The sequence below is a fragment of the Nanorana parkeri genome, unplaced genomic scaffold (genome assembly GCF_000935625.1).
Source record: "Nanorana parkeri isolate BGI_ZX_2015 unplaced genomic scaffold, ASM93562v1 scaffold50, whole genome shotgun sequence".
Lineage (NCBI taxonomy): Eukaryota > Metazoa > Chordata > Amphibia > Anura > Dicroglossidae > Nanorana > Nanorana parkeri.
In genome coordinates, this window is record NW_017306318.1 from 2,322,163 (window position 1) to 2,336,362 (window position 14,200).

Consider the following 14,200-nt stretch of genomic DNA (forward strand, 5'->3'; position numbering starts at 1 on the left):
ATCAGACCGTGGCTATGTCATACAAAGCATCGGCCCAGCCTCTCAGCGGAGGGATCGCACCCTCTTTCCTGAACACTGCTCTAATCAACAAAGCTCTCTTGACTGAAGCAGTGTTCAAGGGTTGGCATGTTGGACCAATGGAGAGCCAGGCCTCTGTGTGTGAGAGGCACGGTCTGACTGTTCTATGTGCTGGCAGCAATAGGTATTTTACCCTTGCTGTAACACATAGAAACATAAAAAAAAGAAAAGAATAAAAGTTCTATTAAGCTTTAAAAAAAATGGGTACCAGCAATTTACAAAAGAAAACAGCAGCCTAGACTGCAATACTTGCTGCCCTGCCGGTGTTGTGTCCTGCAGTACTTGTTCTCTGCCACAAGATGTCCTCAATCTTCAAGGCTGAATGAAGACCGGCATCACTTAACCCAAAGGACTGAAAACCAAAACTGGGCAAAATGGTATTTAATTTGAGCCCATCACAATCCTGATACGTGTTTTCCTTTAGTAAATACTAAAAGAAGAGCCGGTACAACTGTAAGAGGAGGTCGGAGTCCAGCTTTAAATCTCTTTTATTAATAACATTAATGTTCACTGGTAATATTACTCATATTAATCTGATCACCATAAATACAGACTGTAGTGTCCTCATAAAGTGTATGTAAACCTTAACACGTGTCCTTGAAGAATTGTTGGCCACCATGCCGTCTTCAAAATGGGTACACTGCTTCAAATTCTCACTGCTGCTTTGTCTTATGGTCCCACTTCTGCATAGTGCTTGATCAAGGCTTTTCCCTTTTCCAGTTGCTGGGTGACACCAGTCCATAAGCATGCAGAGTGTTGTCACCAGAGGGTACTTGTTCCTGTATGGAATCACAAGCCAACATGCCAACGCACACCTCGCTGACCTTGTAGTGAACATTGAGTCACGCTAGATCAAAGCTTGCACACTCAAGGACATGGTTGACAGCACTTCCTGTATCTGTTGCTGCTTATTGATATTAGCCCCTCACATGTTGCCTGCGTATGGAGTCCACCTCTGTGCACACGTGGCTTGCAGGAAAATGTTGTTGTATGGGCTCTGTCAGGGAAATTGCACCATGTGTCCATAGCACGGGGGCACATAAATGGGAAGGGCAGAAATAACATACCTGGGGGTACATTATTGGGCGATACAAACAATTCAGCAATCTTTGTATTCGGGGACATGCAGCCATTGGAGAGTTTAGTTCTACTTTAAGGAAGTTTTATATACGAGACCTCCATTTCTTCGTTCCCAAAGTCCGCACTGGCCTCATCAGACAGCCGGCCCTCTGGGTATTGCGGGCCGCCTTGGAGCTTTTTCTGTATCTGGTCCAACAAGTAAAGAACTCGTTCTTCCTCCCTCTTTGTGTAAAACATGGCCGATATCTTCCGGCACAAGCGTTGGGCGTAGGCTTCCAAAAATACCATAGCAAATAAAATGCAGTAGATGAAGCCCATCGCTGCTGCGGTGGAGCTCTCCGGAGGCCTTGCCGGGCGCTTACAGTGCGGGGAAAAAAATGTCATAGTCAACTCATGTAGTCGGGAATACTCGACGTTCTTTACTTGGAATGCTCCTAAGAAGTTCACCTGCAAAGACAAAAAGGAATAATCAACTTCTCTATATCGTATAACCATCTATAGAAGCCACACATGGTCTTTAAGAAAGCACTGTTTGTTTTTAGTTTTGTAGGGTGAGGAAGGGTGAGGCTGCTGTGTGTCCCTGTTGAGGAGAATTCCTCTTACTTTCTGTGTAGTCACCAAGGCAGAAACATGGACACATGTTCAAAAACCCAACAGAGGTTTTAACCCTTCCCAACTCTGCTTTTCTTCTTGTCTGTGTTCCTGTTGAAGACTTTCTGTCCCACTGACCACATGGGAAGAAAATCAGAGATTGTAAACATTTCCCCATGATCCTCAAAGTTCAGCTTTCAATGGAGGCCAGTCACAAGAGAAACATCGAGGCTTGTTTTTACTTTTGTATGGGGTGGGGCTGCCATTGCTTTTCTCTCTTTCTGAAAATGCTTCTTGCTTGTTGGTCATTATGGCCCTCTTGCGTCAATTTTTTTGAGTCACAATCCTGGATTAAGTATAAAATAAGAACCTTGGGGACCTATCTAACTTTCCTTGTTCTGGGTTAATGACTCTGAAACTATTCAATGCAATGGGCTCTGTACTAATAATTCAAATGTAACAAAAAGCTATGGTCGGAGACTTGTTGGCTTGGATAAATTGCTCCTGTGCTAATCACATGGCCAACTATCTAGGGCTTTGGTCAAATGCCAAAGAGGGGGCTCAGCCAATCTGAATGTTAAGTCTCCCCTTAAACATATAGATCACATAGGCCAGTGCCTAGATAATTTTATGATATGTTTTTGTCATGACAAGTTTACTTTAAATATACTTACATTTGCTTGATATTCCAAATCAAATGTCACTTGTAGAGGCGGTAGACTCTCCACCCATTGGCTAACCACTACGGCAAACTGGAAGACTATGTGGTCAGCGGTTATGATCATCACGGTCAACAGGACAAACAGCAAAATCACCAGACACTGGAACAAACTGGCCCCAAGCTCTTTTTTGGACATCTTGAAGCCTGTTGATTTGATCAGCTTGATGGAGGAGACATTGGTCAGGTTGGATACTTTGTTCTTCTTAGCCAGCTGATCCAGTTGACTTGTAATGTACTTGTTGTCAAACTTGATGTTGGTTAAGTAGCTTCGTAAGTACCAAGCCGCACCAACTAGCGTGTAGACGATAAAAAGCCCGGCCATAACTCTATTGGCCATAAGCATGATGTCCTTGAACAGCGATTCCGCGGCTTTAAAGTTGACCTTTAGCCTGTTCGCTGCTTGGGCCATCTCATTGGACACTGCAGACGCATTGACTTGGGCTACAATGTTGACCTCTCGAGCAAACGTCTTCGTCATGACATAGCTGGTGCTCGTGACCAGGTTCTTCACATCATGAGCAAGGTCTCTGAAGATTTCGGTGGAGTTTAATAGCTGCTCTGTAGAGTGCTGAGAAATGCAGCGGAATATCTGAAAGATGGTTTTGAGGTTTAGTAAGATATTAGGAATGATGTTCAGAGCTATGACCATGAAACAGGTCGAGAGCAATAATCGAGAGCCTTGCTTGGTGCCGAGAGTCGGGATCATGATGGTCAACACACAACGAATGGGGTGAACCAGGACGAGGATTCCCCAGAGAAGAAGAGCCGAGGTGGTGGACAACACAAAGGCTGGAGAATAATCATAGAGAAGGGAATAAAACAGCCAGGCGAAAAGTAAAAATCCAGATAAAGATGAGATAATTGAGCACGTAAGGGCCAGCAATAAGGTTTGCCTCCAGTCTCTTGGAACAGGGACTGAATATGCCATAGAAACTTCTAATGCAAAGGTGTGAACTCTTGGACAGATGACCGTCTGAAAATATGCCCAGCCTGATCTGTAAAGTAAAAAGACACGCATAAAACAAGTCCATCTAAATGAGTCTGCATATATGTATTTCTATTGAGGATCCAGCTGTGGAAATAGACAAAAAAACGTTCTTAATATCATTTCTTTGCAGGTCGAATGTAATGTAACGGTGCATTACGACCACTAGATGGAGCTGAGGTGCATAGGAAATTCTTATTACCCATGTTCTTTAGCTCCATCTAGTGAAATGATGTGGTATTACGTTATATTACATTCAACCTGGATAGAAAATATACCAAGAACTCTTTTTTTTCTGCACAGTACAAAAGTTCATTGCAAATTGTTTATACACAGACCTCTAAATATTCTACTTTCATTCTTTATTTTATGAAGATTTAGCAGGAGGAGTGCTATGAAATAGTGGAGTGTGGTTCATCTCACCAGTGTCCCAACAAATTAGGTTTCAGGATTGAGTGGACAACTCCATTATTTTATGTAAATTATTTGAAAAGTGCTTTTAAATGTCTCCATCCACCTACTTTCTTGGGGACATGTTTTTTTTTAATCTTTTATGCTTCTTTGATGATTTGAAAGCAGTTATTTTTTTTCTCTAATAGCTTAATGTGTTTGCGCATTCTTTTGTCTTTTTGTCTATGAGCGAAAAGCTGGCTGGAAATGCATTAGTGTGTCTCTTGAAAAAGCTCCAGGTGTAGGTTTTATCAGTCTGTGTTTTGTACCGCAGCTTGGTAAGTAGATTATTCGACATTAGGGAGAATGTTTCTGTAGGGCTTGAGGGCTTCAGGAAGGTGATTTTTAATGACTTCAAATAGATGACTGTCGAAAAGATGATTATACAGCACTATCAAAGACTTTCTGTTTATTTAGCATTTACGCATTGGCTCAGAATGGAATGCATTCCAGACCAGGCAGTTACGCGTTATACATGCCTGTTGTAGCGTATGTTGCCTCTGACCATTACTATTTGATGGGCCTTTACTAATGTTCACTGCACCAAGAAAATGTACACCATATGGCCAAAGGTTGGACACCTGGTCGTCACACCTAGATAAGCTTCTTGGACACCCCATTTCAAATCCATGGACATTAATGTTGACCACCCGCCTCATTTGTGGCCCCCACTCTTCTGAGAAGGCTTTTCACAAACCTTTGGTGTGTGTATTTAGCTAAAAGACCATTTGTGAGGTCAGATACTGATGTTGGATGAGATGATCTGGAAAGCAATCTGCTTATCAATTCATCCCAAAGGTATTCAGTAGGGTTGAGGTCAGGGCTCTGTGCAGGACACTGAGGTTCTTCCACACCAAACCCATCAACTATGTTTTGATTGACAAGGCTTTGTGAACAGGGGCATAGTCCTACTAGAACAGAAAAAGGTCTTCCCTAAAAGTCGTTACCATAAAGACCTTTATCTATGCTTGTTCTTGTATATCCAGCATCTGGTCCAGTTGTCTAAAGGATGCTTAGAGCCAGGAGAGACATAAGAAACCAGAGGGGTCTCAGGCTACAAGTTTTCAACCATAACTGATATAGCCATCACAAGGGGATCTTTAAAGGCTCAAGCCGGCCCCCGTCTTCTTATGTATCATGAATACTCCAACAGTAATGTCTCCATGCCCTAATTCTCAATTTCGTTTCTGTCCACCTGAGCATTTTAGGTTCTCCTTCACACTTTGTTTGGGCCCTCTCCTCCCATTACATTCTCCATAATATAAGATATATAAAACATACAGCAGGAATGGTTGGGGGGACTGAACCTTTACAATGTATAGTGCAGGGTGCATGATTCTACAAATTCATTTTTAACTAAAAACAACAGGTATGTCATCACATCTGAGGAACTACCATAACTACACACTAAATATGGTAATATAACTGAGATTTCCATGTACTGCAAACTAGAATACCAGCAGGGTCACTCTGGCCATAATACAAATTGTGCAGTTGTCCTGGGCTGGCTTGGTTAAAGGGGCACACCACCAGACCCCCCAAGTACGCAAATTCTAGAGGCATAACCCTACATATGTCCTGCTGCCTGTCACTGTATGCCATTACATATAACTTTAGGAGATGACTGCTTCAGTGCTTTGCAGGATCCCCGTGAGCTGATCAGGTAAAAAAAAGGTATACTTACATTGGGATAAGCCGGACCAATGTAAATATATATGTTTATATACAGTATATGTACATATATATATAAATTCAGGGGTGGACACATTTATATGGAATTCAGAAGCCAGTCTGTCCAATCCATGAGCCAGTTTCTCTACATCAAGTAGAGAAAACCTAGGTGCCGGATGTCAATTATAAGGTGCATTGGCTACCTGGCTCCTGGGATTAGTCCAGCCCAGACAGACAGACGGACAGATAGATACATCTTGCATGAGACTTTAAATGAGACTCTTAAAACACAATCTTACCATCAGAACATTTAGGACTACCAGACCACCCATACCCACCAAATACTTAAATCATGGTTTCAGGTGGAGTTGTCTTACATAGCTGACCTGAAGAGACATACCTGCATTTGGAGAGGTTCCTGATTGCAGTTGGAATATGCGGTGCCATTGTGGAGAGTATGTGTCAGTGTCAGCTGTTGTCTGAGCTGTCCCAAAATCATTGTCAGCTCACACACTTATTAGGAAGTTACAGAACACTCCTTCACTGCTGACTTGGAATTTTCCTGACTCTCCCACGAAGAAACCCCCGTCAGATTTCTATGTAAAATGCTGAAAAATAAATGGGATATTTTACATTTATTATTGAGAAAAAAGACAGTGCCACGTGGTCTCCATTGTGGCCAATCAGAATGCAGTGTACCCAGATTAATGAAAAGTGATGAAAGTTCTTAGGAAATTAGTTCTTAGGAAAAAAAAAGGCTTTTTTGCAGTCAATGTTACTATTTCTAGGTATTTATATTGTATCACCGTGTATTTTCAGAGAGGGAATGGGGCTCTGGAATCCTTTGGTCATTGGTGTAGTTAGGGCTCTATGAGCAGTGAGTAGTGGTCTCGTAGGACCTGTGAAACGCATCCTCTCATCTCTCAGCAAAGTAATCAATGGAACCTGTTTTCTCTTTTCAGCTCTCTCATTGTTCACAGGCTTTGAATGGGTTTTACATTCCCAAACATGTCTAAGGAAATGTAAAACCCACTTGAATCAGGTCAAGTGCAAGTTAGGAGGAGATCAGCTGCAAATCAAATGTACCTGTCAATGAATTCTGAATGATCTCAGAAGCATCTCAATCTGATGTCACTGACACAAGCAACGCAGGCCCTTATGGTGGCAGATATGATGCTTCAAGGAAATATGCATGTGTGGAATTTACAGTCGTTTGTAATGTAAAATTCGACTTGATAAATATTGTTCACATAAAAAACACACCAAAAGCTCCTGCTCTTCAGATCCATTGCTCTGCTGTTTTTGCTTCACTTGCATGCTCCTGTGTCTTCAGATCACTGTCAGACCACTCACGCCATGTGTTAGAATCTGATTGTACAGTCTTCTATCAATCTACCAACAATTATGGGGTACAGGGGACTGCCTGACTTGATACAAATTGATTGGATGGATTAGGTAGGTCCTTATATTACATAGTTTTGGTAGATCTAAAGGAGATCGTATAGAGCTTGTAAAGGAAAATTGTAACGTGTATGATAAGCTTAAGGCCCCTTTCAGTGGAGCACCTACAGTTCCGATTTGCAGGGGATCCATGCATGGATCCCCTGCTAATCTGAACAGATGTCACATCATGTCCGTCCAGTTTATTCTCTTGCGATGGGGGAAAAAAATGAAATTACTGGATCCATGTTGGCCTATGGGGAATTGGATGTAAGCGTACATGTGTCTGTTTACATCAGATTACCCTGAATACGGCACGGTCAGGTCCATCAAAATGGAACTCTGATCCATTTGTTTTTCTGGACCTGGCTGGAGTCAGAGGTAAGTGGATATAAACGGACTTACGTCCGTTTACATCCGGCTGCCCATAGGCTAACACCGGGCATGTCCCCCCAAAAAACCGACAAATGGACCTGATTGTAATGCCCGTGTGAAAGGATCCTAAAGAAGTAAAGCTTCTATCTCAAATGCTGGGTCAGGTTAAGAGGATGAAGGTGTTTTCTAAATGATCCTGAATGGGTACTTACTGTATATCAAAAACCCAGGTCAGTGTAAAATATTGGGTAAACCTGTCAAAGTAAACCTGTCACGAGAAAAATCATTTAAAGCCCAACTTCACATTGGACAGCTCCCCCAAGTGGAGCACCCCACCCCCCTTTTCTAGACTCTCTCACATATTTTTTTTAAACATTTTGCATATATACCTTATGAATCCTAGCCAGCCACATTGCATCCAAAGGTCATCTACTCCTGCGGTGGCAATGTGCCCTCCTAAATGCTGCACAGAATAGCATTCACATAGTGATGTCAGCACTGTCCTCTGCATCTCCTGTGAGCCCTGGTTAATGTAATGATGCATCCCCATGGGGTAGGTTCAGAGACGCCCTGGCTTAGCAGAGGTTCCTCAAGACCTGAAGATTATTTTGAAGGTTCCTCAGGGGTAAAAAGGTTTAGAAAGGCTGGTCTAGGGTACGACGTGCTTGGAGTTTGCATTGGGATTTCTCCAACAGCAGACAAATATCCTGGAACATAACTCATTTCTGCACAAAGCTGGTCCTAGAAGTTGGGTTTAAATGTTGATGGGGCTTCAGATGGCAAGCTGTACTAGGACTAATGTAAAAAGGTCACTGATCTCTATGTTTCCTGACAAATCGAGTACGTTTTTAAAATATAACCTCTGACCAGTTATATGTTATACAAGCAAAGCTTTCAGCCGCAGAAACTCAGACCAAACAGCAAGAAAAAGACAGCCATTCATAAGTCATGTCTCTGCTGGATCCGCAGCTATATTGGAGCACTGCTGCCATCGAGTGGACATTCCACATCACATCATCTACATCTATTTCAAGTCAAGTCATTCCTCTGTTTTACAGCATCATATGAGAAGTTTAGCTCTTACTTTGCTTCATGGCAGCATTCAAAGTGTTCTTTTAAAGGAAATTTGTATTACAAAGTGTGGAGGCCATTACAGCTGATCTCTTCTTCTGAAAACACTTGGTGCCCGGCTGTTTGCTGGTCTAGCGGCCTCATTGCCTTTAACAGTAAACCAGTTAGAAGGAAAAATTGCGTTCTGAGGATCCTTTTTTCCTGGGTGGACCTCCAGACAAATTTGATTGCTGTCTGAGGCCTCGTTGGGGAGATTTGCCTCCCATTTTCGGGCCCCTTTGTCACCTAGACAGGAAAGTATGGATCCCATCCTTCCTTTACTAAGTGTCATTATTGCTGTTGAAGTGTGTTGCAGCCCATTTATTTTGAATGGGCTGCCTGCCTAATACAGTGCACCTTATCAAATGAAAATGTGTGAGCTACTGCAAATGGCCCTTTTTTATTTTATGATGACACCAAATCCTTACACAGATGAGTCAATATCTCTGACCGTGCACAACTTGAAGGCTCAAAACTATGGCAGACGTCTGACACTCCTTCTCGCAATGCAGGTCTGTGAATCATCTGACCCATGAAATTCCCTCCCTGTGTGACTGATGCCTGATCTTAACAGTTGTTAAAGCTGAACTTGAAAATGTACCAAAAACTGTAAATTAAATGATATGAAAATTATTTCAAGGCATCCCCTGTAAGTTCAAGAGAAAGGATACACTGGTGTATAATCTACTATAGCCACTACCAAAAAAAAAGCTATTGCTTTTTTGATATGGTTTTAAAAAAAGGAAACACAATTGTTGTCATCACTAAACTTTATTTCAAGTTTTGACCATCATTACAGTTGATATAACTTACCCGAAAGTAGCCTCAATTAACACAAAACACTTTACACACACATATAGCTTTTTTGGGGCAATTTGAATACATACATTTATAAATACAAAAAAGAGCAGTGTGGAAATTCATTCTACCTGGCGCCGCAGCTAAAGCGGATCCCGACAATTATGCCAGGATCCGCCCAGCTGCGTGACTGACAGCTGGCTCTGCCTATCTAGAGGCAGAGCCAGCTGTACCCTCCCCCGTCCGTTCCGCCAATCAGCGCTGGCGGTTTGGAGCGGGGAGGGGGGAATCCAGTCCCTCCCCCGTCACTGCAGAGAGCCGTGACAGGATCGAGAGGTGAGCGAACGCCGGTATGTGTTCGCTCACCTCCCGATCTACTGAGCCGACCTGTGACAGTCTCATTGTCACAGGTCGGCTAGAACTATGAGGTGAGTGAAAAGCACTCACCTCATAGTTCTCCTTTAAAAGAAGGATGGGGGGGGGGGCAAAGAAAATGTTTGCTTGAGATGAAACAGCACAGACTTCCCTTTAAATATATACGCCCCTAGCTCATCTTCATAGGCAAGTTCTGAGTTACAACTCGAATTTTGGCTGATTTAGCATGTTGGGGCCCTGTTGGCACCTGGCTGCACAAAAAATCGACTGAGCCAGGTGGAAAATTATCGGCCAAACACTGACTGACTGCATCCTATCACATGCATCTGTCTAATCACAATATCCGGCAGTGGAGATTTCTCCATCAATGTGGTTTAGCATAGATGGAGGAATCTATTGATTTTCTCTTGTTTTATCCCATGGGCTTAATGAGAAATTCTATGCGTGTATAGCTAGCCCTTGAGTCAGTCAGTTGTTGGTGGTACCCCAAATTGTAATTCTGATTGGTTCATTGGGTGTGCTAAATTTATCATAAATGGTCAAAGTTTTAGCAAATACATGACTTATAAAAGGGATCTGGTACTCTAGGATTAAAAAAAAAAAATTATTGAACCACGGGAAGTGACCTTCTCGGTTATGAAAAGTATTGGCCAAACATAGGAGCTGCAAGTCAAATTCTTGCACTTGTACTATGAATTCAAAAACCAATGGGAAGTCATACCATTTGTTTTTAATGTTCTCCTATTATATCTAGCCTTTTTTTCTCTATGGAAGCACCAATAGCAGTGATGTTCAAAGTGAAGGAGTCCAAAGCAACCAATCGCCTAACCTACATGACTTTACCAAAGTGAAAGATGGTTGCTATGGGTTACTGCACCTCACCAGTGCTCATTGCACTGTTCAACTGCTTGTTAGATATCCACAGTCCCATAGAACCGGAAGCCTGGGCTGTGGAAAGAAGCAAGATATGACATCATACGTCTTGTGTTTACCATACAGAGGAACATAAACCAAAGACACAACACAACCATTGATGGGGAACAGACAAGTAAGATGTGTTAAATATGCAAATACAACTCTGAGATCCCTGATTTACACACCATATAGCAGCAGCGAATGATATTGTAGTGGACAGTTCATGGAGTCATTAAACAGTGCCAGTACTAAAAACTGTCTGTTATACATCATCGGAGCAGCTTTATATATGATTGGAGACTTTGGAGCTACACAGGCAGTATTATTTATTTCCCATATTGATACAGTATTTTACAGAATACACAGTATCATTCACATTGTCCACGCCCCGGAGGAGCTCACAATTTAAGGTTTGTATCAAAATCACAAACAACAGGGTCACTCTGGTCCGAGGCCAAGTCACCCATCACTACGGGGATGTTTATAAAGTTTCAGCACATTTGTGTGTCTGGATTAATTGCCCAGTCCCAGACTGGTAATATTGAAGACAGTGACCGTCAACAAATGTCTCCTTACTGGTGGAATATGTAGGTGAATCTAACCAGAAAATGGGCTGAAAGGCTCTTCAGCAAATAAGCATTGAATAGCCCTTCATAAATATGCCCCGACATTGTGACAGGAAGTTCCCAGAAACTTTGTGAGGTTACACAACCTCATTCAGTGTTCCTAGTGGAAAATGAAGCCAGAATCCCATCCCTGCAAAGCCTTAGTGCCAAACACTAAGACAAAATACTGACCTACAGGCCGCCTTTGCTACCTGATACCCTATAGATCAGTGGTTCTCAACCTGTGTAACCCCTCAGGACCCACTTTTGTCCTTGGTCATTAAGTTGCTGCTGTGCTGTGACGGAGCTCCGTCCATACATGCATTGCTTGTACAGCTTTCTTGCGGGCCCTGTAGAGGTGCGGGAGCCAGAATGTGATGTCACCCCGGTCCAGGCACCTCTACAGGGCATGCGAGGGTGCAGTAAACAATGCATGTATGGATGGAGCTCCCTCGCGGCCATAGCTCCAGCCCACCCCACCTCAAGCAGACACTCTGCACCGGGCAGCATAGTTTGAATGGATGATTGGTGCAAGAACTGACAGTGCTGCGTTTGGGGGAGGCTGAGGATCCTCTCACCTAAAAAAGTGGAAGGCACGCGGCGACCCACTAAACACAGGGTCGCGACCCACTTTTGGGACACGACCCACCAGTTGAGAACCAAGGCTATAGATATATATAGTAAGAGACAACATTTAGGAGTCTATTTATACACAGAGCCATTCACCCTGTGAATCTCTGTGAATGTTCATTCTGTGCAAATAGAGGCAAAAATGAACATTATTAATATATTTCCTATTCAGGTAAAATGTATTGTAATACCACGTTATGGCCACTAGATGAAGCTGAGGAGCGTATGAAATACGTATTTATATCCCCACAGAGCGAACGCTCACACAGATTCGCAGAGTGAATGGCTCAACAAATGGTTTATAAATAGACTAATAAAAATAATAAATGTAGTTAACAGATATTATTAGTAAGAAAGGACTAGGGATGAATGGAGTGATCCCTGAGATTTGCTTGCAAAAAAAAATCTACTTTTGGGGTGTATCCTGGGTAGTTTAGTATATTGAATTTAGTGATTTTTGTATTTTGTGTATTTATTTATTTATTGTGTGTGTATTTGAATATTTGTGTGCTATTATTTTAAATTTCTTTTTTTCTTTCTGAGAAAAAAAATGTAAAATAACGAAGGACCAATTTGCTGGTACGTGAACAGGTCCAGGATAGTTGGAAGGAGCTTCCGTAAACCTCAGGAAGCATTTACAGCCTATTGTACCCTTGAAAAGCCACCAACACCACCTTAAATTAGCCTTCCCCATCTATTCCAATTAATTTCACCAAGATTTCAGGGAAAGGGAAACTCTGACTTTCTCTCATCCCTAGTGAAGGCACTGATCCTCATTTATTGAAGACCCTAGAATAAAAAAGTGTTTGTGTTGCCCGGCAACAACCAATTTAGATTCAAGCTTTTATTTTCCAACTGCCATTTCATTTCACAGCAAATTAATTAATTCATCGAATGAATTAATTTACAAGTATTTACAAGTTTACATTTGTGTAATTCATATATAATACATTCGCGAGCAAAGAAACACGAACCTGATCAGCAGGCAATCATGAAATAATACGGTAATTAACATCCTAAAGCTGACATGCCAATATAAGAAAACATACAACAACATACTGAACAATATAATACATCTCTTTACAGTTCAAAGTCAGGTTTTTTTTTTACAACTCTAATATAAATATGCGCAGGAATGTACTAAAACATGGGGGCCATATACAGCTATCCTTGCCTACATTGGACCAGACACTGCCCAACTCTCATACTTTTGTTCATGGTTTATGGGCCACTATATGCTTGGAGCCCAATAGAGGAGCTTTCAGTGGTCAGTTGGACATGGTCCCGGAATGGTCAGTTGGACATGCTCCTGGAATGGTCAGTTGGACATGCTCTTGGAATGGTCAGTTGGACATGCTCCTGGAATGGTCAGTTGGACATGCTCCTGGAATGGTCAGTTGGACATGCTCCTGGAATGGTCAGTTGGACATGCTCCTGGAATGGTCAGTTGGACATGCTCCCGGAATGGTCAGTTGGACATGCTCCCGGAATGGTCAGTTGGACATGGTCCCGGAATGGTCAGTTGGACATGGTCCCGGAATGGTCAGTTGGACATGCTCCCGGAATGGTCAGTTGGACATGCTCCCGGAATGGTCAGTTGGACATGCTCTTGGAATGGTCAGTTGGACATGCTCTTGGAATGGTCAGTTGGACATGCTCTTGGAATGGTCAGTTGGACATGCTCTTGGAATGGTCAGTTGGACATGCTCTTGGAATGGTCAGTTGGACATGCTCTTGGAATGGTCAGTTGGACATGCTCTTGGAATGGTCAGTTGGACATGCTCTTGGAATGGTCAGTTGGACATGCTCTTGGAATGGTCAGTTGGACATGCTCTTGGAATGGTCAGTTGGACATGCTCTTGGAATGGTCAGTTGGACATGCTCTTGGAATGGTCAGTTGGACATGCTCTTGGAATGGTCAGTTGGACATGCTCTTGGAATGGTCAGTTGGACATGCTCTTGGAATGGTCAGTTGGACATGGTCCTGGAATCCCAGCGAGAGTGGCTGTCTTGTTCCTTGCCACTGCACCAATGGAAGCCTTATCATCCTATGACTGTTATAAGAAAATGTAACACTTACATATGTGTTAATTCTGCAAGCCACCTGTGTGTATCGTGGAAAATATTATGGAGCCCTGCACACATTTATCTTGAACCTTTTAATGAAGAAATTAGCAGCACTCCATTTCTAAAATGAAGATTGGAGAGAAAGTGCCTGTTGGTCCTTTAACAAATACTCCATGATGGTCCATTCAACGGACCAGTGGTCTCCAGCATTAAGTAGACTGGGTACCCGGTAATCTGTGCGCAACATAAAATGTGAGGACCTGAGGTATACAAGGCTGCAGATATCTGATATCTGTACAATTCTGAATG

The 14,200-nt window shown here is 42.5% G+C and overlaps 1 protein-coding gene across 1 annotated transcript; it reads right to left on the reverse strand.

Annotated features, from left to right (window-relative positions):
- Positions 1–1,210: 1,210 nt before the first annotated feature.
- OCSTAMP (osteoclast stimulatory transmembrane protein) lies at positions 1,211–6,023 on the reverse strand. Its single transcript, XM_018574265.1, has 3 exons — positions 5,977–6,023; positions 2,424–3,465; positions 1,211–1,605 (listed from the first exon to the last, which is right to left on the reverse strand). The coding sequence occupies exons 1-3, from the start codon at positions 6,021–6,023 to the stop codon at positions 1,231–1,233; spliced, it is 1,464 nt and encodes a 487-aa protein (XP_018429767.1). The 3' UTR covers positions 1,211–1,230.
- Between the last annotated feature and the right edge of the window lie 8,177 nt (positions 6,024–14,200).